The sequence below is a fragment of the Glycine soja genome, chromosome 15 (assembly GCF_004193775.1).
Source record: "Glycine soja cultivar W05 chromosome 15, ASM419377v2, whole genome shotgun sequence".
Lineage (NCBI taxonomy): Eukaryota > Viridiplantae > Streptophyta > Magnoliopsida > Fabales > Fabaceae > Glycine > Glycine soja.
Genome location: NC_041016.1, coordinates 194,935 through 220,270, shown reverse-complemented (window position 1 = coordinate 220,270; position 25,336 = coordinate 194,935). Strand labels below are relative to the sequence as shown.

Genomic DNA, 25,336 nt, shown 5'->3' with positions numbered 1-25,336 from the left:
TTTATTATAAATTATTTTATCATAAATTAATTATGAATTACTTGTTAATATTTTTATAATTAATAATATTACTCATATTTTGATGGCAAGGACTAAAAAAAATAAAAATATAAAGTATAATAACTAAAAACTCACTTTCAAATTATAAGGACTAAAAAAATTATTTTAAAACTATAAGGACTAAAATGTATAAATGATAAAATTATAAAGATCAAATAAGTAATTAAATATTTTTTTACTGAATTATGATTTAATTATAATATTATTATGTGTCAGATAAATATTATATTTTATTGCTAAGAAATAGTTTGTTATATTTTTCTACAAAAATATAAATCTTATTTTTAAGAAATTTTTCTTAGCTTTATTCCAATTATTAGAGATGTTGTATGCATGATTATCTTATATGCTGTCTGAGAAAAATCTAATCCTGAATTTCTCTTCGACGGTGTTTCCCCAATTTTAATGCATTGAGAAGCTAGATAGATGATTCAGCAGTGCGTGTCTGGATCTGCTTTTATGGAATTAATATGAATTTATAGAATTGATATGCTTTTGAATTAATTTTTATTTAGATAATAGATGACAAGAAATTCATTTTACCATTTGCAACTAAAGTTGATTTTTTAAATGCATAAGTTACTCAATCATGCATTCCAAATTAAAGTGCGTTCCAAATTAAAGTGGGGTAGGAATGAGTGAATGAAGATTCTAGCAGAGCCATTTGGCAGCGAGCGACGAGAATGGCAAAGAAGACGGTGAAGAGGAAGGGGTAATCGAGATTCGTGTCCGTGACCATAGCCACAAACACAACGAAAAGGGAGAAGCGAAGGTCGGAGGGAAGAATGCAGCGGCCGGGGGATTCCGTGCGGAACCGGTGACTGATGGCCCCGGGATGGGGGAGGGTGCATGGTGCTTGGCGTTAACGGGGAGATGGGAAACTGTCATGGGAAGGGGACACGGTGTGGTTTCTGCTGTTTGGTGATGACTTTGCACAGGAAGAAGATGGGAAAAGTTGGCTGATTACCTTGGAAAGCAATGACATCGAATTTGAAATCCATGGAAGCTTGGTGGCGGCGGAAGGTTTGGCACCTCGATTCTACACTAGTAATTTCTACTGAAATTCATCTTGATACCATTTCATTGATGCAAGCTCATTTAAATACAAAATGGTTGGGTGAATTCTACTAGAATTCTCTGTTTCCGCCCACTAACAGAAAAAGGAATATGTCTCCTGAGCAGCTTATAACAGTTTTTGGATTTTAGTTACTACAATTATTTATTTGTGTCTGTGATTTTATATCAGCTAAACGTAGTGCTCCAAATATGTTGGTTTCTTGATGTTCCGTTTGGGCCGATCAGCATGGGCCGTGTTGGCTTCTTCCTATCAGCTCCCACTCACGTTTCCACCAAACACCAGAAATATTTTATTTATAATGTTTGATCATCACCAAACACATGACCAAAGAAGAGAATCACACATGGAAACATGCATTAACTCAAGGTTTTAGACGGTGTGTTAGAAATTGTAGCAGGTTTTCTTATAATATTTCACAAAAATCATAATCTATCTTTTCTTATAATATTTCACAAAAATCATAATCTATCTACAGTACAGATTTTCTTAACTTCAATTACATTGTAGGTTTTTTGACTTTATTATACATAAATTCTCTTATATTTTGACTGTTATAAGATTACTCCTACTTTTAAATTTGTTTATCTAAATGTTATTTATTATATTTAGTGTGTGAATTATTTTTTTCATTTATCAATCCAATATACATTTTATCTAGCAGCAAATGGTGTCATTTGGAAGCTCTACTTCTTTTTTTATCAAAGTTATCCTACCAACAAATTCAGTCTCCAAGACAAGTTGAATGAACTAATTATGACTTCAGCTTGAATAGCCAAGAAAACCACTTAACCTATCTACATTGCAGGTTTTTTTTTTTTTTACTTCGTTGTACACAAATTCATCTACATACTAGCTACTATGTTTAAAAAATATTATATTCCATAGATCATTGTGGAAAGTTACTCTGTTAACAAAAAATAATGTCATTTATCCAATTTATACCATATACTTGCCTATCACAGCTTCCTCTTCTTTGGTTGCCCAACTTGCTTCCTCTTCTTTGGTTGCCCAACTTTATGTTATTAGCAAATCCAAATAATAAGACAAATTCAACAAATAGTTATCGCACTAAACTACTTACTTATAAAAGTAGCCATACTAAATTATACTTCATATAAGATCTTCTTATATTAAGACTGCTACAAAAGTATTCCTGCTTTTGGAGTTAATTTATTTTAATCTACCATTTCAATATATATTTTCTTATCAACAGGTTTATCTATTTTTGCTGCTCAACATAATTCTAACAGCAAGTCCAATTATTAAGGTAAGTAGATTATATACCAAATCATTTTATACCATCACAACACATTCTTTACCGCTCTGCTATCCTTTGTAAAGTTTTTGAAATTTTTAAGAACATTTTCATTCCAACTATAAATATGTAATATTTGTATTGTGAGCTTATATTTAACTCTGTTTTTATTCAAATTATAAATAAAATTACATTTCAATCATGATTCATATAAATCTATATTATTTAATAAATTGTATTATTAAACTCAATCAGCACGTACTCACTCTTCATCCGTGCGTGTGCATATGCACGAGTATTATATTAGTGTTAATAAATATATATATATATATATATATATATATATATATATATTCTAGAAAATTATTATTATTGAAAGTATTGTTCTACATAAGAGTCTCTTTACTTTACTTTAATGATGTTTTGGATACTTTTTTATTTTATTTTTAAAAAAATTGATTAAATTCTCTTTTTCTCTGGTTTGCACGTTTAATTTGAGATAATAAAAATTAAGTAAAATTATTTAATGAAAAAAATTAAAAGATCTTAACTAGTCAAATAAAAAGTAAAAATAAAAATTTAATAACTAAAAATTTATTTAATTCTGTTATATTCAACTTCCTTTCTCCGTCTTTATCTATAGTATTTTATTTATAAATTAAAATAATACATAGATCGGAGAGACACATAATACCTCTTTTCTCCCTGACACTATTTCTTTTCCTCACTGTTTCTTATTCAATTACTTTAGTTATAGGATAAATTCACTTATATTGATTAAAAAAAACTTTGATAATTGATTAATAGGTCTTTGTTATTGATAACCAGAGTAATTAAGCATTAGCTATTTTATTGATTATTATTTCAATGTTGTGAATTAGGATTGCGTTAGAACTTTGGAACTTGAGCCCGAGAATCATATTGCATTCATGTCCAATCAATAATAACCTCAAAAGAAATTTCATATAATGATCCATTGAGAATATTTTGTGTGTTTGTGAACTATTTTTGAGAAGAAGAAAAAAAAGGAACAAACTTGTTTTTGGAAAAAAGAGTTTTGTGTACTGTATTCACCCCTCAAGTATCATTCTGAGTAATCCATTTTATTTTCACATGGTGTCAATAAAAGTCATAAATTACCATTTAGTATATCTTCTTTAGAAATGGTGTACTTATTAGATTTCAATTGCTATTTATTTTCACGAAGCATTTCCAAATATACACGAAATAGGAGCAGCAAGAAAATGAAAAGAGTGCGTAAAGTAAAGTGGGAGCAAGAGGTTAATAAAAATGGAGACGGCGTGGTACCAAAGGAGCCTCTCTCTCCTGCCTGCGCTCGAGGGAGCAATTGAAGAGAAGAAGAAGTAATAAGGTAATACTACTACTGTTACTCTGTGTATCCGTAGTTAATTGGAAAGCATTTTTTAGGTTTAGGGTTTGTGAATTTTGATAGATTAGATTAGATGGATAAAGTGTGTCTGAACAGTGAGGCTGTCCCTGTTGCTCCTGCCGTTGGAATGGAATTTGACAGCTACGATGATGTCTATTACTTCTATAATTGGTACGCCAAGGAACAGGGTTTTGGGGTTAGGGTCACTAATACCTGGTACCGCAAGACCAAGGAACGTTACAGAGCCAAACTTAGCTGCAGCAGTGCTGGCTTCAAGAAAAGAACTGAAGCCAATCGCCCCAGACCCGAAACCAGAACAGGTTGTCCTGCTATGATCAAGTTCAGGTTGATGGACTCCACTAGATGGAGAATTATTGAAGTTGAGCTTGACCACAATCACTTGATTAACCCCACCAGTGGAAAGTTTTACAAGTCTCATAAGCATATTCCTCTTGGGACCAAAAGAACCTTCCACTTAGACGACGACCATGACCACCACCACCACTTAGATGCAGCTGCTGCTCAACAGGTTCACAAAATTACCATGTTTCGAACTGTCATAGTCGATGCTCAGGATGAAGGGGAATCCCAAAACGCCCTCTATTCCAATCAGTTGAAGCTGAACAAAGGCGATTCTCAAGCCATTCTTAATTTTTTTAGTCACCAGCAATTGGCAGATCCACACTTCTTCTATGTGGTGGATGTCAATGAGAGGGGATGCTTGCGGAATTTGTTCTGGGCCGATGCAAAGTCCAGAGTGGCATACACTTATTTTGGTGATGTTGTAGCAATTGATACTGCGTGTTTGACAGCTGAATTTCAAGTTCCACTGGTTCTGTTCCTTGGGATAAACCACCATAAGCAATCCATCTTGTTTGGTTGTGGATTGCTTGCTGGTGACACCATTGAATCATATACATGGCTGTTCAGGGCGTGGCTTACGTGTATCTTAGGACGCCCCCCACAAGTTATCATTACCAACCAATGTGGAATCTTGCAAACTGTGGTTGCCGATGTCTTTCCAAGATCTACACACTGCCTTTGCTTGTTTAATATAATGCAAAAAATTCCAGAAAAACTGGGAGTCTGCATTGATTATGAAGCAACCAATGCAGCTTTGAGCAGAGCAGTTTATTCCTCTCTGATGGCCGAGGAATTTGAAGCAACTTGGGAGGACATGATGAAAAGCAATGAAACTAGAGACAATAAATGGCTTCAATCTTTATATGAAGATCGGAAACGGTGGGCTCCAGTTTATCTGAAGGAAATCTTCTTGGCAGGAATGCTTCCAATTCAACCAAGTGATGTTGCATCATTTTTCTTTGACGGGTACCTCAATGAACAAACTTCTCTAAAAGAATTTTTAGAAAAATATGATCAGATTTTACAGACAAAGCGACAACTTGAGGCTTTGGCAGATTTGGACTCAAAATCTTCTAGCTTTGAGCCAAAATCAAGGTCTTACTTTGTCTTGCAGGTTTCAAAGTTATACACCAATGAAATATTAAGAATGTTTGAAAGGGAAGTGGAAGGGATGTTTTCTTGCTTTAACTCCAGACAGATAAATGCTGATGGCCCAGTCGTCACATACATTGTCCAGGAACAAGTTGAAGTTGAGGGAAATCAGAGAGATGCAAGAGATTACAAGGTGTGTTATAATGAAGCTGAAATGGAGGTCCTTTGCATCTGTGGTTTGTTCAATTTCAGAGGTTACTTGTGTAGGCATGCTTTATTTATCTTAAGCCAAAATGGGATAAAAGAGATCCCAGCTCAGTACATTCTTTCACGATGGAGAAAAGATATGAAGCGTAGCAATGTTGATGATCACAACGGTGGTGGCATTCATATTAGTAATCCAGTTCATAGGTATGACCATTTATACAGACAGGTTGTGAAGGTTGTAGAGGAAGGTAAGAAATCTCATGATCATTACAGGACTGCGGTACATGCATTGGAGAATATATTGAGCAAGCTTCATCTTGTTAACGTTGAGGATCCCAATATAATGTACAAGTATTGATGTCTGTATAACTAGGGCATCGGCATCGTATATTTGCGATTTTATAGGTACTTAAAAGTAAACACGGCATGCAGAAATAATTCCATCAACTAATTCGAGTAGCACTAGCCCAGTCTCTTCAGATGGAGATGCACTGATGTTATAAAGTAGGGTTAATCCTTCGCATTTGCATCTCCCTTGTATCGAAAAATTCAATCATCCTAAATGTTGAATTTGATTTGTTCTATAACGACGCATGCCAACAAATATCAAACGGCATGATGCTAACAATGATTACCATACAAGACCGGATGGACGCATATATAAAACTATAAAACTAGATTATAAGCTGGCAGAAGCTAACTGAAACTTATAAATTAGCTGGAAAGCAAAACACTTGTAAACTAATTGATTGAATTTGGTAAAAACTAGTTTATAAGTTGGTCAAGAATTTTATAAGTTTCTTGATTAGCATAAAACTAATTTGACCAAATCTTTATTTTTCACAACTCATAAGTTACTAAAATATTAATGAGTAAAATCACTAAATTTTTACCATTCTTTTATAATACAAAATTTAAAAAATTATTGTCCTACTTTTTAAGATGATAAGTTGTTAAAAAAAATTGACTATTAAAAGTATTAAATATTATTCTATGTCATTTGATATTAATCAACTAATTTATCAGTTAATCTTATGAAATATTTTTAATTAAATCAATTAACTTATAAGCTTTTAGTAAGCTTATGTCATTTTATCTGTTTTACAGTGGACTTTTATGTATGTTGTCACTGCCTTGGTTCTGGCATTAAAGTCGAGTTCCTTTTCCCTACTCAAATATAGTATAAAACAAATAAAAAGAAAATTAGACGCAAATACATGACCAAAATAGCTGTATCAGAATCTGCTGCAATGCAGAAAGCTAACATTGGTGCTAATTAAAATGAAAAAATAGAACCAACTACCAATAGATCAACTTACAATTAGAGCTTTGCTATTTCATCTGGAAGATAACCAGAAACACTGTTGTATAAACTAAACCAATCTAATATCTAGAGTAACTTTTGTCCATTCATGAAAAAAGAAATATTTATTATTCATCTGTCGAGAAAAAACAATAAACAATTTTTTATGTATCCAACCATGAATCTTTCATTAATTTAAAAGAATAAATGCAACATTTATTATAAATACCCAGAAAAAATTCATGTTAATACAATTTTTTTTATAAATATATTACAAGAACAACAGATAAAAAATAACAGAAAAAAAGAAAAAGATAATTATGATTTAATAATTCCTGAAAACATTTTATCTCGTAGACGTCATAGAAAATTGATAATTCTAATTTGTTTAAATCCAAATAATATAAATAGTATGCATAAAAACAGAATATTTTGTAATCATAGTCATTGTCTCAGTTAAATACGTCAAACCAAATCCAAAACTCTACCCACTTAAATTTGCCAAGACACATTATTAAGCGTCCCCAACAAAAAAAGTAAAAATAAAGCCCCAAACAAAACTACTAATCAATGTGGGCTAGTGATTTAATCCTCAAAATCTCCAGCATTTTCCAGTAAGTAGTTGGCTGCCAATTGCTCGTCACGGTCACATGCCTCGATGACTGAGGCTCTATCAAATCCCATAGCCTCAAGCTATGTATAATAAGTAAAATCAATCAGCACATATATGAAGCTAATGGATAAGTCAGTGGAAATAAAATGAGCAAATATCAGTCTTAAAAATATAAGAGACATACCCTTCCAATTGCCACCTGCTCCGCTGGCGTCACATTGATAGCATGAGGCATATCTTGCTCAGGTTGATCAAATATATCACTAATAAAAGAAAGAGGGTTACATTTCTAAATAAAATATTTCTGAGATAACAGACTACTAATTCCATGTCGTGTTATAAATAATTCCTGGATAGGGTATCAAGCTGATAGTCAAAAGGTTATTTTCATGTTACAACCATGGCCAAAGACTAAAAAATTGAAATAGCAAATGATGAAACAGATTACAGGATCAATGTTAGTAAAACACAATGATATAATAAAATTGTCTAGCATATAACACATATGGCAAGCAGTATGCTGACCCTTCAGAACCCTCAACAGGATCGTTAATCAACTGGAGAAATTCACCATGATGCTCTTGAATAAGTCTTGAGAGACTAAGATTCTGCTTTCCAAGTTCCTGAAGTACAGGCTGCAATAGAAATGTTAAAGTGACCATATGTCAGATATTGGGTGATCAAGAAAATAGCCAATTAGATACCTGCAGAATTTGTGGATTGGATTGCACCATTGAGCGTAATGCTTGAAACTAAAAATGCTGATAAAAACAGCTACTTAAAAACTATTAAAGTTTGAAGCGAAAGAAGAATAACAAATCAATTGCAGTACTAAATTGTCAATTGTTCTATGTGCTAACCCTGCAGTATATTGACTAGGCATATGCATATTCATCATACATTTCCAAATAGCTCCAATCCAATCATATAAACCATAAAATAATTGTAACAGACGAGAATGCTCCAACAACAAATATTTTTGCTTTATGTCTTGGCATTTCTTATAAAGCTCAAGGGATCCAATTCCAGCTCCAGCACCAGAAATTGTTTCCTGAAAGAGTTTCAAATTAAAATAAAGCTCAAAAACTAACAGCAAAAAGCTGTAAACGACAAGGTACAAAAACTTCTGATGATCCATTTGAACTATAAGTATTACCTGTGGAGACATATTCAACGGAGATGAGTTAGGGACCGGACCCCAGAAACAGCCCCGGCGGTGACCCCACCTGTTTCCGTTGTTTGACTGATTGGGTAAGGAGCAGCTGGCACAGCAATTTCTGCTGCTTCAGGAATTCTCTGCAAACAAAAAGTACATAAATAATTGCTAAATTGCAAAAGATGCAGCAGAAAATTTAAGCAGTTAGATTCTACAATGAGCACTTAAGGAATACAGAATATAAATAATCTACAGCACGCTTTGGGTTATTGTAAGCTGCTCGAAGAGCACGACTAACTGTATCTCTGTCCCAACTGCCACCACCCAGGTCCATAATTTGCTGAATAGTCTGCTCAAGACTACTACCAGCAACTAAATTTGAAGCAGCCTGACCATAAGTATCTGTAGTCACACTGCAAAAATGATACTGAAATGTTTATTAGAAGGCTTGATTACAGGAAACAGGAAAATGGCAAACAACTAAATTTGTTAATTGCAACAAGAGGGTGATATTATATCAATTTATGACAAATATAATTACAACGCTAGAGTGTGTAAATAGGAATTTAGATTTTAGTTATTTGGGTCTGGTACGCTTTACCCCTTGGTTGTAATACAACTTAATTTTCCATTGTGGATTAGAATTTGTTGAGCCTAAGTTTGGGCTACCCATAATGGTATAAGGGCTATTCAAGTTGCATGTGGAATGCATATCAACTGTCTTTTATAGTTTAACATTATTATTGAACTGAATTTTCGGAATTTTAGCGTATTTTCATCAGTTTGTGTGTGGCTGTAGTGTACTCCAAAGTGAAAGCATCTGAGGAATCTGAAGATTGAACAAATTGAAGATTACAGGTCAAATGACATCTGAGTGCAACAGGCTGAACGAAATCTGGACATAAGCCTGGCCCTTCTCAATTGAATGAGTGTACTTCATTTTAACTTTTAAAGATAAAAACAGTGATGAATGTTAATTTATTTAAATTTAACTAACGATATATTTTTTTTTACAATGTTATTATCTAAATAAAAAAATTTATCAGATATGAAAAATTTGTTTATTTTAATAGTCATATCTGAAAAATAATAACATAAAATTAAATATAAAAAATACTGTGTTATGGTCGTGCAATATGCACAAGATATGGAACAATAAAAAATTGAAAATATAATAATATAAATTACATTTTGTTAATGAAAATGGTTATGAAATTAATAAATGAATATATTAAAATTATTGCTAACATGCTTGATTTGATTGAGGTCTCGTAAAATCTTATAAGTTCTATTTCAATTTGTTTATTGTAATATTCTATGCTTCGGTAATATGCTTAACAAATTATTAATTGTTTTTCTAATGTGAAGAAATTAAGTGGCACCATTCACGTAAGTAGCATCGATCCGAGTAAACCTCCTAAAAATTTGTAGGGAACAACTTGAGATAGGGATCTGAGTTGAGAAGCATATATAGATGTGGGTATCCCTAAAGGTGTAAAGGTGTAATGATCTCTAGTTGCTAGGTACGTGAGTCTAAAATCTATCGAAGAAGAAGAGTAGCAGAGGTAGTTTATATATTCTTGGACAATGGTGCTAGTTATTAATTATGTCCTTTGCGGTGTGAGTAGTAGTAGTAGTAGTTTTGACATAAATAAAGTGTTGTCGGAATACCCAGCGTACAGCAGATTCAGCAACTATCTTGGACAATGATATTTCAGTGGTGCCTCATAATCCCAATCTGAACTCACCTGTTCCGCTAATATCACCCGTACCAGCAAGTGATGCCGGTTCAGCTCCAGCAAAGCCTGCAAAGTTTTCAATTTCATAGCATTTGTTCCAAAATGCTGAGAACAAACTACCAACCACTGCTACTGGCTAGACGCTTTCATTACCATTTACTTGCATAAACCCAGAGGTGGTTGTTTACTCTTAATAGATTTTTCATTCGTACAGCTTTTGGATAACTGGACTCAACTAAATGGCCTTAATTAGTTTTACACTAAGAGTGTACTAGTGTCTCTGGCTGCTAGAAATTCAGTTTTAAACTACTTTTTTCCCGCATAATTCATCACTTCAAAGTGACCGATCGAGGACATTCTTGCAGCCTGCCTCAACCATATAGCATTGAATGTTTGTCTATGTTAAAAAATTTGACTTAAAGATTCCAGTCAATCAGTCATTGCAAAAAGAAATTAAATTTTTGGAGCCTATGAAAGAAGAGCTTATATAAAAGCTTATTAAAGTTTATAAAAGTAGCTTATGACCTTCCTACAAAATTTAACTTATTTTAATAAGCTAAATTTTAAAATAATTATTTTAACTTTTATATTTATATGGTACTAACGATTCATCCTATATATAAGAAATACAGGACAAAACATCAAGATAAAAAAGTGATCAAATTAGTTATTTTTAATTAATACTATCGTAAATTTAAATTTTATTTTAAAAATGTCTTTAAATTTAAATGTCCCAGATTGCATTTAATGTTAATGTTTGTAATCTAAAATGTATGTAATTGTTTCTTATAATTCTTAGATCAAAGAAAAACACAATTTATTTCTTATAAATAGGCCCAAACACACTAACTTGTTAATATTATTATTATTGCTGTTTATCATGACATTAATATGAAGTATTCAACAATCGGATGTGATGATTAATCTTTGTTTAGACACTCCAAGTACACACAAGTTTAGTATTCTTCTTTCAAGATGACATATATATACATCATATCCAAGATCTAAATTTAAACCTAAATAATTTAGTTAAGTGACACAAATTGCTATCATTTTGTAAAAAGTTGTTGATTGATAAGTTATTGTTGAATAAGTGTTTGATTCAAGTGTTTATTCAAGCATATCTTTTGTATTGAATACATGCACCTTTAAAATTATATGGCGAAACAAATTATTTAATTATCAAACCAACTACTAAATTGTTGTCAAGAGACTTGCACTAAGGTATATTGCTGTTATGAAAGTTCTATCCTCGCAGTCATATTGATTTTCATACTGTTCAATTCTGTAGTTAACGATAATATTCCTAAAGCTCGAACAATGAAATTCTTGCGCACCAACTTTCGTGCATGATTTGAAATTTTGAATTAACTTATTTGTAGACTAGCTTATTGCCTCCTTGAGATGAGTTGGAAATTGAAATAAGTCATCCTTGACAATCTTTACCTTCTTGACTGACTGTTACTATACTAGAATTGATTATATATTGACAATAAAAAATTTTAAGCATCTAAATAATAATTTTCTTTTCCTATTCCATTATATCATCAATCAAATCAATTATTTATCTCTTATTTATTTTTTCTTTTTTAAGTTGTAGAGGTTGTGCAAGAAATATTTTTCTTATTGTAGATTCAAAACAAGATTTTTTTGAACAATCGCATCACATCTGTAATTTCGTTTGAAAGTGGAGATATTTGGATATTTTACTCAGTCGGTGGTTAATATTTACGTACGCGGCGGAAAGAAAGCAACAAATATCAAATATGAAACTTGCTATGGATGTTTGTGAAATGTTCTTTTTTTGTTCCAGAAGTAATCTAATTTTGACATTCTTTTAAATCATTGAATTGAAAATTGTACTTTAGGACGGTTAGTAGTTAGAACCCACCACATTAGTTTCAATCCAAGTGAAGGTAAAGATGATGAGAAGAAGGGGAAAATGATATATAGTTGTGTGATAATATCAAATCTTTTAGAATTGGTATACAATTATTGGAACAATCTGATGTACTGCTTCCATTACATTTGACCGGTTAGGCGTGATCTTGGACTCTTGAAATAGAAATTCACGTATATCATACTATGATTGATGTACTTGGATGCGTCTTTCTTTTGTTAAACACAGTTGTGGTCTGAGCGTGGATAAATTTTAGATTATAATGCGTTGCGCTCACTTCTACAAAACTTAATATAATAAACTTGAGATAATAAACACTCTGCTGCTGCTTGTTACTAAGAGTGACCAGTGTTAATTATTGTAATCTTCCGGGCGTACTAGGCGCTGGTTCAATGTCAGTGAGACATGAAACCTACTTGGTTTGCAGTTAGAGAAACAGTAGCTATTCCCAAAATGCTCTTGGGTTGAAACTATTGGCATATGTATATATATATACTACTACTGTGACAGGGTAGTAAAGTTTCAGTTGTAAAAGAGAAACCTGATGATTTTGTTATGACTTGTACTTAGTTTTAGTAGCCAAGAAGAAGAGAGGAATCATGATGCCTCACTAAGCGATGCTGGCAATGGAAAGATAAAAGGAGGGTGGCTTGCCAGTTGCAGTAGAGGTTTTATTTGTAAACTTAAAACTTGTGTCTGGTTTTAACATTAAGCATGATTTGCAGATTCAGTATGGTTGGACCATACAAAGATCCTCCAGAAGGGCAATTGCTTGCGCTTATGATGGTGGTTTTCTATAACTTCACCTTCTGTTCTCTGTAGCATTTCCCACATCACTTGTACATCTTGATATCCGCATGTCTGTACATCATCCTGAAGCTTGAGCAGTCCAGCTCCTGCGGCAAATAAAAAAGTAGTCTCTATGAGATGTATCATACTGTATTATAAATTCACTATAAAATACAGACTATGAAGTTGTTTTGAGGAGAGGGGCACCACTGAAGTGTATGTGCATAGTAATGAAGTGGAAAGAAAAGAAGGCAAGGATGCTAAAGGAATCTGTGCAGGGAGAGCATAGCAATTGGAGAAAATAAAATAAAGAATACCGTTTTTGCGAGGCTTGAGGCGAGCAGAGAGAGCAAGGCAGAGACGCCTGAGGGGGAAAATGATGTTGCGGCAAATCTCCATAAGCTTGTTTGGTGAGGGTGATGATGTTGTTGTCTTCTTGATCTTCTTCCTCTGCCCAAGTGGCCCCGCTGCTATTCTTTTTAACCCGGCCAGACCTATTACTATTATGATTCATCACCCTTCCTCAGATCACCGACACCTGATTTTAATTATTATTCATACTCCTACTCCTTTAATCTTATTTATTCACCTTCACCAGTCAACAAGGGGCCATCATTATTAATAAACACGCTCTCATGTTATCACCCTTCTATAAAACACAAACTACTTATCATATTTCTTTTCTTTTCTAAAATTATAAATTTCGTCCCTATAATTTAATTAAGGAATTTAGTTTTTTTAATCTTGATATCTTGAACTGTTGATTGTGTCACGATTTTATTAGAGATTGATATTAATTATATGTGTGAAGTTGAAGTTTAATAAATACTCAACATGTGATGCTTAATGTCCAATAAAAATAATACATGGGTTGTTCAATCTTGCAAAATATCAATCGATGTCTAATTTCAGGATTGAAGAGGAAAAAATAGGATTGTAAAAGAATGAAAGATTAAATTCATGAATTAAATTATAGGGGACCAAAATTACAAATTTGGAACAAATAGAGAGACCAAATTTACAATTTTACCTATTTCTTTTTAATTCATTTCAAATTTAACTTTTTTTTTAAAGTATCTACCATTTTTGTTTCTTTTACTTGTTTTTTTTTAGTTAACTATCTATCTATATTTTATATAAATTTTTGTTTCTCATCACCTTCTTTTACTTAAAATATGCCAATTATTATAAGCGGCGAATGATTATACACATATCAAAAGTTTTACATGATCATCCTATCACAAACTCACGTTATGATAAAATTATTAATTTTTAAAGTAATTATGATAAAGTAATTCAAATAAAAATTTATAACTGAAAGAAAATATAAAATTGTTTTATCCTATTATTGTGTAGACATTAATTTTTTATTATATCATTTAAATATTTTGTAGATTTTAAATATAAAAAAGTATTCGAGAGAAAATATTTCATTAAGTTGGTTAACCGAATTTTTTAGAAAAGATTAATAATAAACAAAGTTACTGAATATTCCACTTCACACCATCATTATTACAGTGATAAAAAAAACTAACATAAAGAAAATTGAAAGTAAATCTACATACGATTTAATTAAAATAAAAACAAAAAAAAATAATTAAACCTAAAATATATTTAATATTTTTACATCACTTAGACAAATAATAAAACGGGGGTCACAATTTCATTTTAGAAAACTTATGTACTAATACTTCCTGTGGGTATATATTCACTTTATTCTAAATTGCATGCAAAATTAATTTGTTTAAATTTATTTATTGTAATAAGTATTTATTTTAATAAAATAAATAGTTTTTATTATTTTTGTTTATTTAAAATATGTCTGCTTTAAAATTATAAATTTTTTTATCTATTTCTTAAAAAAAACATTTATATAAAAAATATTTAATTTAAAATTAAAATAAACTGACTCATAATATGCCACAAATACTTATCACGGTTCTTTAACTCAGCACACTATACTTAAAAAAAAAATACATTGCCAAGTTAACCTCTTACTTAATTTATTAGTATTTTTCCTTTTGTAATTTCATGGAATAAATTAAAATAGGAAAACACAAGGGTTGACTAGTTAGATAAATGGTTTACGATGGATTAATGATTTTAATTTGACCAATTATAACAAGTTGGTCGATTTTATTTTATTTTTTTAAAAAAATGGCATTTATTTCTATAAAAGAAATAACATTCAAACGTGTAGGGTTCTTTGAGTTCTCCAGGGGAGGATCGCTCATAGAAGCGTCAATGATAGGCACAACCTACCTGTGGCTCCAAAACGACCATACCCAGAGAACCATGTAACGAATGTCATCCTCCACACCATTGAAGACACTGAATCCACTATCCCGTCGTGACTTAGCCACTTAAAACAACTATCGTAGTCAACCACAATGAACATTCATCCTTGCCTCTTTAATTTCTTTATCATTTGTGCATACATGCAGTTGAGGTTCTTGCGCATGGAAGAGTGGTAGACGCATGTGCAGATTCAAAGAGAGGACAAGCACACTGGTGCTAAACAAGTAATCATTAATTAGGGCTCGTGGGAGGCACACATCATCAAAGATATATAGGGGGGTTCATGATGTGAAGGTGGACGTGTGAGGGTCATGGGTGTCTGCGCTGCCACCTTTCGATTAAGATCAGGCTCGGTGAAGATGTTATCTAATTATTAACAAATGATTCATTTTCATCATTGAATATTAAATTAAAAAAGCTTAAATACTTTTTTAAAACTTATGATTTAGTGTTTTTCCTTGTTTTTCATCTTTTCAAACAAATTTTGTTAGTTTTAATTCTCTTTGTTTTATTTTTTGTGTTAAAATGATTAAGATAATACTTTAAACTATGAAAAAAATATTATCTAAATTATTTAAATTACAAAAAAACAAACAAACATACTATACCTGAATTAAAATTATTTCTTTACAACAACAAAAAATAAAAAAAAATACTAAATTATAAGAATCACAAATTTATTTAAATCATAAAAAAAATCTATAGACAATTAAATGCTTGACCATAGTAGACCATATTTAACCTTTTCAGGCTAGTCATCGTCATAAAAATATGAGTTACTTCTAATTTTAGTCTTTTTTTATTTTTTATCCATAATTTTACATACATTGACCATTTAACTTAATGGTTGACTAATAATTTGATAATATTAAGATGAGGTGTAAATTAATATTTAACAATGAATAAATAATTTAGTAATCAAAATATATAAAAATAAATAAGTAAACATATGCAAAAATGACAATTGAAAATAAAGTATGAATTTTTTATAATCTGAATACTAATAAAATGGTGAGAAGAAGGAGGATCAAAATCGAGAATTAGTAATTAAAGGAGAAAATTATAATGTAATCTAAAATTATTATTTTTTCAAATAATGAATAAAATATTTTTTATTTTAAAACGACTAATATTTTATTATATATATTTTGAAAAACAATGGTTCAGCATGGAAAAATGGTGTCGGTAATCAAAGAAGGTTCAACAGCAACAGTAGTTGGTTCTGTGACATGAAATATGTCAGTACTCTATTAGTTATTTCAAGACATCTGGACACGTTTGGTCTTCTGAATCTAACGAGTAACGGGTGCATTTTCAATCAAAAAAATATCGGTTTTAAATTATTATTTTTTATTTATCAAAATTGACCAATTCTGCGGTTCTCCTTAAGTCCAAACATGGACCCCATTTTTTTTTTTTTTTAAATAACGGAGAGCACATTTCAATCCATTGGATTTGAGAATTTAAAGAAATTGGGTTGTTTTTTTCGTTAAACGTAGGTATGGATTGATGTTTGTGCGTCATATTATTGAATCTGTTTTTGGTGATAACAAATGACTTTGAGCAAATTACGTAATGTGAAAGATGTCAGATTAGGATATAGTAGATTGTATTGGAAAGTCTATATATATCATAGAGGTTTTGGCCAATAATAATTCTGTAATAGGAAAAAAGGTTATTAATTTGATTTTCTAAATGGACCTAGCTAGTTGAAAAGCATTAGGTGATACTGAGGAGTGAGGAGTCTTATTTAATTCGGATTAGGCGTATGTGTGTTGAATGTGTCAACTTCAACTGTGTGAAAGAAAGGGTAATAAGTTGTGGTGGAGAGGAATAATTCAAGGTTGGTGAGTGTGAATCACTTTTATCGTAGTTTTCAGGTTTCCAAGTATCTCTGCACCTAATACTGTAAATCCTAACAAATCATGGGTTACAAGTCAATAATTTTAATGATTGTTATCATATTCATCAGATATATTTATCGTAGTTTTCAGGTTTCTTACTACTACTGTTTATACTCCTATTATTTTAATATTATCAACACACTCTTACAGTGTTTTTAGCACAATTTTATCGGTATTTTTAATATAATTTTCCATTATTAATTTTGTAATTGATGTCCTTAATACTTGTTAATAGTAAGATTTTTTGGGTTAACTTGAGAGAAACAAAATGGTTATGGGTACATGCGTTCAAGAAATGGAGTTAGAGTTAATTACAATAACCACCTCTGTTCACTTTCTAATGATTAAAGTTGATAAAAAAAAAAAACCCATTGTAGCAAGCGCATCATAATCATAATTAGGACAAAGAATAATGCGGAGATCCATCCGAATGTGCGAGCACTACAGAAGTAGGATACTATATATATTACAGTATTTATCTCCATTCATACGGATATTATATTACAATATTTACCTTCATACATACCTTTTTTTTTTATAAAAAAAAATCCCATCATAGATTCATACTCAAACAGATAGGAATTTTAGTGTTTCTGTATTTTTTGGATACCTAACCATAGTACTCGTAATTAAACCCATTACGTACACACACTATTGTTAAAGATAAATGGGAGAACGACGAAATTACAACTTTATAAAATGAAAACGTGAGACAGTGAAAGGATGGGGTGCGAGTGAAAACTTTTTTTACACGAAAAATACATAAAAATAAAATTCTATTAATAATTGGCATTTAAGTTGTTGCACATAGAGAAGCTGAGGATGAGGTTTGATGCATATGCTTTTCGGCATTGAGATTATTCTGGGGTCGAATAATTCCACTGTGGATACAAAAAGGAACTCAACCACAATGGAAAAGGGCATTATTCAACCCAACCCAATTTTGTTGCCTTGAATGTATGTATGTATGTACACATCATGTTGTGGCATCCACACACAAAAGTCAGTTACACATCAGGCTTCTTTAATCTCAAATCCTACCATATAAATCTGACATTCGTTTATTCTTCTTTATCGCACACCCTCTTTTCTTTTCGCCGAAGCCAATCACAAAAGATAAGAGCAAACATTAGTGCTTGTCCTTCTTGTTTTAGAATAGTGTAGATCAACTAACTAATACGTATATTCCACTTCACTCCACTATCCACCCAAGATCACTGATTCTTTTGGGTGCTTTTAATCCATCACTAAAAAGTAGCCAACTTTCCAAGTTAACAGAGCATCGGATTCCGATAAAAGAGTGGACTATTTGGATTGTTCCGAGATAAAATGTAACATTCACATGCCATCAGCACAAAATACTTAAGATAGAAGGATGGCCTTGGATTAGGAATCCAGGACACGTTGGCAATCATCCTCTGTTTAATATATACTACTTTCGAAGTGATTATCTTTTCTCACTGGTTAAGTGTTCAAGGTCAAGACTCTTATATGCACCACAAACAGAGGAAGTGGCATCCTCTGTTTCAACATTATATTATTATCTACAACTATAGGTCTCGTTGCCAAAGAGCACTATGTTTAGTCTTGTCAATTTCTCTCCATTCTATTCAATTATGTACCAAAGTTAGATTTCAAAACAGAAATAGCCAAGAATTATTATCACCAAAAAGCTCAAAATCCAAACCATCTAGAGATTTGCATATATTCTCATTCTGCGGTGGCCGAGAAAGTGCTTTTGTGCCCACGAATGCAATGATATTCTTGGTGGGGTTGTTGATTTATGTTGTGTTTCTTGAACTTTGAAGCGCTTAATTTATATGGAGACAGGACCAACATCGCCTATGGTCAAACCGTGGTTCAAATACAAAATGATTCTAGCCTTGAAATGTCTCCTCTCTGGTGCCATGAAGTGATTATAGGCTGAGGTGGTTGGTTATGTGATATAAAGGTGGCAACTAAGTTTGACTCTTCTGTTAATATCATTGCGTCATTTACACTAATCAAATAATTACCCACGAAGTTTCAGCTCGCTAAAAGGATAACATGTTTTATGACAATTGAATTTTGTAAATGCAACTTTGTAAGGATACTTAAAAAATAATTGTAGAGAAATTGGGAGATTTGGCTATCGTTTCGCTCTCCTTTCAACAAAACGCAGATTTTCTTTAGCTTGGGGGGAATTAGACTTATATATTATTAACTCATTGTTCCACGGTGCAATTTAGATAAAATACAGAGTCAGGATAGCAAGTCAGAAACAAAACTTCTAAGAAATCACAGGATAAAGAAAATCAATCAGAATTTATTAATTATTTGTGCAAACAACAGCATATTCAAGACTTGAATGAATCATCCAGGATGTCGGTCGGGTTGACTATTCCAGGTAACTTCGTTGCCAATTCTGTTACTTATTTGATATTGACGGTCTTTTGTTGTTTGTTTCCTATACTAATACTTGGATTTGAATACTATAAAGCACCAGCAGATTAAATTATAAGAATAATTACATCACCTTTGAACTAACGGTACTATAAGAATACAATGATACACGAACAAGCGGTTCAGCAATTTAAGATTAAACATTGCACTGTTTTTGGATAACATTTAATGCATATCCTTATCTTAAAAATGGGTTACATCATGATAAATAACGATTGTTATAAAAACTGGGAAATTGCTAAAAAGTTGACCGTATCCACGATAGCAACTTTACAAGGATTCCTGAGGACTTGCCCCACGGCAACATTCTTTGTATTAGTCATCTATGTTCTTCATGTATTCCTTTGAAAGTTCAGTTTCCATTATCAACTGTTGTTCTTTGATTAGAGTATAACCCGATTCAGGTAAAGCATCCACCGTTTGCTATCCAACCAAATACAAAAGCAGTATCAACTTCATTTGCATTCTTTTCACATAAACCAAATCAACATGTTAAAAGGAAAACAAGAAAATAAAAAAAGGGATAAAAAGAAATTAACGAAAGAAACAAGACAAGACAGTCAAACAGGTCATTTATGTATATTTCCTCAAACATTACCAACTTTTCTAGAGACTAATTTCTCGCAGAGGATGCCCAAACGTTGGGCAACTTGGGCGGAAAAAGAATTGACCAGTCAATATTACAGTGTCACTGAAAAATTACTAATAGTGAAAGATCTCATCATGTGCAAGAGAGATACTAACAATAAAAATATCTCGTATCAAACATCATGGATGGAAATCCTTGGGGACATGCCAGTATCCTTTAAATTTTTATATTTTGATTTTTGAACTTCTGAAGTCCGCTTGAAGAATTCAATTCAACTCAACTATATATATAAACAGACTAGAATTTTTTTATCTTCTATCTACTTGGTGGCAAACTACAAACATAGAATATGCTTTGTCAAAACCAATTATTGTTCAAATTTCTATTTTTTTTTTAATAAAATAACATTTCATTTAATGCTAGAATAAATCAGGCAAGTCAATTTGAATTGCACTAGAATAGAAAATCCACAACCCTAATTTGTTTTGGGCCTTTTGGCTCATATTCGCCAATAATTTTTAACTGATAAATGAGCTCTCAAGTAATATTTCATCGATACTAATTTGATCAACAGCCAATTCCCATCAGTTAGTGGACCGTAACGGGACACAGAATAAGTGTAGAAACAAGGAAAAAGGGCCGATTAATTTACCTCTGGAGGAATAAATACTGGAAGGCTTGGTCCTTTCGTCTTTTGAGAAGTTTGTTTCCAAAATTTCCAACACCTCCAATATCATCAATCCACCACAATTATCATTGTTGAAAGTTGAAACATCAGCCATGTTAAACATTGGTATTTATTGCAATTTACTGTAGATAGTTGCATTAGTCTTACTCGTGTTCCACGGAAACATATTCCCTTAGTGATATACTTAAATAATATTAAAATGCAAGGTGATAGAAACATACACAATTTTCAATAGGATTTTAAGAATATAATTATTTGCTAATAAGGAGTTGGTCATGAAGCAAGTTAATTCCCACACAAAATCTGTGAGATATAATGAGTGAATAATTTCTGTAGTGCAGAGCAAACCACATTCAAGAGTCACAAATTAAAAGAGAGAATACCTTCCTACCCCCTCTTTTTTATATAATTTGTCCTGGCGCACCTTTTCAATAGTAGTAGTAGCGTAAAGTAATACTAGAAGAGAAAAGGAGACCATTTAGAATTCAATACAAATTATAGTCATAATTGAAGAGATTAGAAGTGAGATAAAGATAACAGGAGAGACTAGAGTAGATTGTCGAAGGGAACGCCAGTGGAGGGAATCCAAGAGTCAGCATCCAAGAGATAGGAAGCAGTGAAATAATGGGCGGATGGGGTAGGGCGGGAAAGGACCTTAACACCAGGCCAGTCAACCCTATGGTCAGTTTTGGAGCCCGGCCCAAAATTATGAAACTCGATGTAAGTGACTTTGTCAGTGGGCTGGTGGGGCATGGGCTCCCAACCTTTAGGATCGAGCATGGAGTCGATGTAAGAGTGGAAAATGGCCACTGTGGAATAGGCTCTCAAAGGACGCCCCAGCGTTGCACGAAGCACCTTCGATTTTCTAGCCGAGTCCTGTGGGGACATTGTGAATTTGCATCTTTGGAAACTGAAGCCAGTCTTCTCCTTTGGATCCTCTCGCGACTGTGCGGTGAAGGTCACGTACTCGCTGTATCGCGCGTACAGCATGCAGTCCTGGAACACTGCCGCTGCGTTGCCGTATATGAAGTCCACCGTGCCGTAGATGTCGCAGTTTTTGTAGAACTGACTCCCCGAAACCGCCCAAAGTGTGTCTTGGACTCCTTGGATTGAGCATTCGAAGAATACACTCTTCTTTGCCTCATTCCTAACCGCCACCGCCGCGCTTGCCTTCAGCCCTGCCCAGTTCTCAAATCCCATCTTTTCTGCCATGAACCCATCTCCTCGTACGTCTGAAATCAACACCCTACCTTTCATTTTAATTCATAATCCATCACCTCTTTGAACTACCTTACGCTTACCTTATTATATATATCTACTGTACTATATCTTATACTCATTTTTTATTTAATTCAAACTCATGAAATATGTAATATATATGAATCTAAACTATTGACAGCTGTTCTTCTTGCCAAAACCACCAAACACGATATCTATAACTCAGTTACCATTTCCACTAATACATACTTGAACGCTTAAAAATGTGGTGTTTCCTTCAAACAACAACAACAACAACAAAAACTTCTCCTCCGCCCAATAATGAAAATGAAATTACAGACACATAGGATTACTGGCAATTTTATTCGATTCGTATTGATATTTGCATGGGATTTATTGAATCGATTTTTACTGATAATAAAACTTAATTAGAATGATTGAATCGATTTGAAGCCAACAAATTATAAATGTCCATCTTTTTCAGCCCCTCAAATAAAAAATTGTCTTCTCGTGAAACAAAATATTGAGCGGAACTTTTAACAATGACGTTATTATGTTGACCATAAGGAAAGTAAAAAGTCTTAACACTCAAATTAGGTTGTTTTTTTATTGGCAAATTATATATGCTCATTACATGATGTAGAATTCGACTCTCAATAATGCACAGCAAGTCAGCAACCAACTTCAAGCATCTGGAACATTCACACCAACGACGACCAATTAGGTTAAATTTATCCTTGTGGTAGTTTGCCAAATACCCATATAAAAATAATAAAATATATTGTTAGGTTAATTAGTAAGTAATACTAGTACGTCTAAGATCGTTGTTGGGCGTTGGCACTTGTTTTCTACACTTTGGAGTTTGGAGTCAGTAATCTAATTAATAAATTCACCAAATATCGATCTGCCCTTCTTGAATACTACTACTGGTACATAGCTGTAATCTACTCTCACATTGGCATCTGCCTTTAACTTGTTAATATTATGCCTTCAAATATAATTATCAATGCAAGAAAGATGTTCGTGTTATATATTATGGGAACGTGAAAGAAGAAAATTAATTAATACTACTAAATCTTACTGAATTGAAGCATCAATTATATATAATAAAAATTTGATAACTTCACGCAAATTTGACTATTTGTTGCCATAAAATACTTGGTTTAGTTACTCCTCAATTCCCCTTCTCTGATTCGATCTCGATCAAATCGCAAGTACGCAAAAACTCAATGGGTAACTTGTTCGGTACTAGTAGCTAGTATTGACAAATCTTTCATTCGCATGCATGCACAACGTACTCTAGTGAGAAGAGCTAAAAAAAAAACTGAAAATGGTATAGATAGTTTTGCTTTTACTGCGAATTGCATGTGCATTTTAATTTAGAGTTAGCGCGCGCACAAAAAAAAAAAAGCATGTTTGTGTCTTTATCTATACTTTATACCCAATTACTTGCGCCGTTAAATACAAGTGGAAAAGAAAGGTACGTAATGGTGACTAGATCCGCGCGTCCGTGCATTCGTACTATTGATGTTTATTAAGAAATCAATTATAATAAAAATTAAGCAGCTAGCAGATATAAGATGGGGATGAATAATTAATTAAGAAGAAGAATTAATAAAATTAATGAAAAGAAAAGAGAGGTGGAGCATACATATATCAAGCAAGCGTGCGTAAGTACGTACCTATGGTGGAACCATTTTGGTAGCCAACTAATTTGGTGAGGTGAGGTCCATCTCCAACGAGCTTAATATTAGTCTTTTTAGCAGGAATGGTTACGTACTCTTCATAAGTACCGGCTCGAACGTGAATGGTGTAAGGCTTATCACTCATGTCCGGAGCTTTCATAATGGCTTCACTCACCGTTGTATAATTTCCACTCCCATCCTTGGATACGATAACAGTACTGTGGCAGCACACTAGAACTGAAACAAATATCAGCAACACTGCAGTTGTTGAGTCCATGATAATCAAAGCATGCAGCAGCTGCTACCAATATTTTCTTCGATAATCCCGTTTCTGTATGTGTTTCTATATATATATATGGGGCAGCGGTTCGGTAGAAACCACCACGTTGACTTGTGTACACTCCACCAGCATATATAAATGAAAAGAACACCGATAAAAAAAAAATGAAAAGTGTGGCATGAATTTCGTGGTGATTAAAAATAATAATTGCATCGAGGGATGCCATGTATCCTCCCAATTTATCTCTTACAACTAACGAGGGTTGGTTGACCAAAAAAAGAAAGAAAATGGATTTGGTGCATAACTAATTAGGAAGAGTTAACCATGCATCCGTAAAGTAATAAATTATGGCTCTTTTTTTATTTAGAAAAGTATTTTAATTGTGTTTCTGAGTAAAATTATTTTTTATAAGAAATATATATCTGTGAAAAAATAAAATAAAAATTATTTGCAGGAATTGAATATAAATACCAAATAATTTATAACAACTAATGATGATAGATAATATTTACTTGCGTTTAAAACATACTAATAATATCCCTACCAGCTCATTTTCTCGTGGGTAACCTGTACAATTATATGGTGATTCTAATTTATACTTATTGAATTCTCGAGTCTGCAGTTAGCATCAATAAAAGTTTACTACGTACATTTAAGGCATTTTCCACGTTACACTTGGTGAGCCGTCCGTCACAATTTTAATTTTACTGAGATGTTTATCGAACACAAAATCTTACTTATTAATTATTGTTTATTAAGATTTTTTTATATAGAATTAAGAAATTTATCTTCCCTCAAAAAAAAAAAAAGCACCGTGTCATATATATGTTTCATCAACTTGTTCATTGCAAACATTGAATATTATTAATTAGCGTTGTTCGTTACAATGTATTAACAAAAATAACTCGTCCTTGGTACGTGAAGACGTTAATTACTAACTAGTGTTGATGACATTTGGTGCATATCTCACGTAAATGATTCATTCTATAAATTAGATTGTAGCTTCCCCCTCCTATGAAACTTGGTTTTGATGCTACTCTTCCTTAGGGTTTTGAAATTCCAAAATGTAAAAACCATTGTTAGGATACAAAATTTGTGGCTTTGGTGGAAATCCAATTATTACGCAAGAGAGAAGCAAGCAGGTGAGATGGGAAGAGAATAGAGAGTGGGTGACGTGAAAGTTTGAGACGAATATGAGTGGACTAGTATGTTGCAGAATGCGATATTGGGGCAGGAGAAGAAAGAAGAGGAAGGTCCATGAATGATATATTTATTAATGGCGTGGCT

The 25,336-nt window shown here is 32.5% G+C and overlaps 4 protein-coding genes and 1 long non-coding RNA gene across 12 annotated transcripts; 1 reads left to right on the top strand and 4 right to left on the bottom strand.

The window, feature by feature from the left end:
- Nucleotides 1–701: 701 nt before the first annotated feature.
- Nucleotides 702–6,032, top strand: LOC114388375 (protein FAR1-RELATED SEQUENCE 6-like). 4 transcript variants are annotated; one of them, XM_028348822.1, is made up of 4 exons: nucleotides 702–1,083; nucleotides 2,352–2,405; nucleotides 3,601–3,765; nucleotides 3,880–6,032. In XM_028348822.1, exon 4 carries the CDS (start codon nucleotides 3,911–3,913, stop codon nucleotides 5,801–5,803), a length of 1,893 nt encoding a protein of 630 aa, XP_028204623.1. In that variant the 5' UTR covers nucleotides 702–1,083; nucleotides 2,352–2,405; nucleotides 3,601–3,765; nucleotides 3,880–3,910; the 3' UTR covers nucleotides 5,804–6,032. The 4 variants fall into 4 exon arrangements, with proteins under 4 accessions (XP_028204623.1, XP_028204622.1, XP_028204620.1 ...); XM_028348821.1 differs by having other exon boundaries at nucleotides 3,847–6,032; XM_028348819.1 differs by having other exon boundaries at nucleotides 3,601–6,032.
- Nucleotides 6,033–7,165: 1,133 nt separating this feature from the next.
- Nucleotides 7,166–9,197, bottom strand: LOC114387709 (ubiquitin receptor RAD23b-like). 4 transcript variants are annotated; one of them, XM_028347914.1, is made up of 7 exons: nucleotides 9,119–9,197; nucleotides 8,771–8,930; nucleotides 8,518–8,657; nucleotides 8,066–8,412; nucleotides 7,887–7,996; nucleotides 7,546–7,624; nucleotides 7,166–7,441 (listed from the first exon to the last, which is right to left on the bottom strand). In XM_028347914.1, the coding sequence occupies exons 4-7, from the start codon at nucleotides 8,093–8,095 to the stop codon at nucleotides 7,334–7,336; spliced, it is 327 nt and encodes a 108-aa protein (XP_028203715.1). In that variant the 5' UTR covers nucleotides 8,096–8,412; nucleotides 8,518–8,657; nucleotides 8,771–8,930; nucleotides 9,119–9,197; the 3' UTR covers nucleotides 7,166–7,333. The 4 variants fall into 4 exon arrangements, with proteins under 4 accessions (XP_028203715.1, XP_028203716.1, XP_028203717.1 ...); XM_028347915.1 differs by having other exon boundaries at nucleotides 8,816–8,930; XM_028347916.1 differs by having other exon boundaries at nucleotides 7,887–8,412; nucleotides 8,518–8,930.
- LOC114388018 (ubiquitin receptor RAD23b-like) lies at nucleotides 8,346–10,462 on the bottom strand. Its single transcript, XM_028348353.1, has 5 exons — nucleotides 10,417–10,462; nucleotides 10,266–10,322; nucleotides 8,753–8,919; nucleotides 8,554–8,657; nucleotides 8,346–8,412 (listed from the first exon to the last, which is right to left on the bottom strand). Exons 1-5 carry the CDS (start codon nucleotides 10,460–10,462, stop codon nucleotides 8,346–8,348), a joined length of 441 nt encoding a protein of 146 aa, XP_028204154.1.
- Nucleotides 10,463–12,189: 1,727 nt separating this feature from the next.
- Nucleotides 12,190–13,537, bottom strand: LOC114387202. The gene is made up of 2 exons (XR_003661269.1): nucleotides 13,263–13,537; nucleotides 12,190–13,052 (listed from the first exon to the last, which is right to left on the bottom strand). It is a non-coding gene; the product is annotated as an uncharacterized LOC114387202 (long non-coding RNA).
- Nucleotides 13,538–21,142: 7,605 nt separating this feature from the next.
- LOC114386957 (probable pectinesterase 56) lies at nucleotides 21,143–24,156 on the bottom strand. 2 transcript variants are annotated; one of them, XM_028347036.1, is made up of 2 exons: nucleotides 23,767–24,156; nucleotides 21,143–22,116 (listed from the first exon to the last, which is right to left on the bottom strand). In XM_028347036.1, the coding sequence occupies exons 1-2, from the start codon at nucleotides 24,044–24,046 to the stop codon at nucleotides 21,413–21,415; spliced, it is 984 nt and encodes a 327-aa protein (XP_028202837.1). In that variant the 5' UTR covers nucleotides 24,047–24,156; the 3' UTR covers nucleotides 21,143–21,412. The 2 variants fall into 2 exon arrangements, with proteins under 2 accessions (XP_028202837.1, XP_028202838.1); XM_028347037.1 differs by having other exon boundaries at nucleotides 21,143–22,098; nucleotides 23,767–24,154.
- Between the last annotated feature and the right edge of the window lie 1,180 nt (nucleotides 24,157–25,336).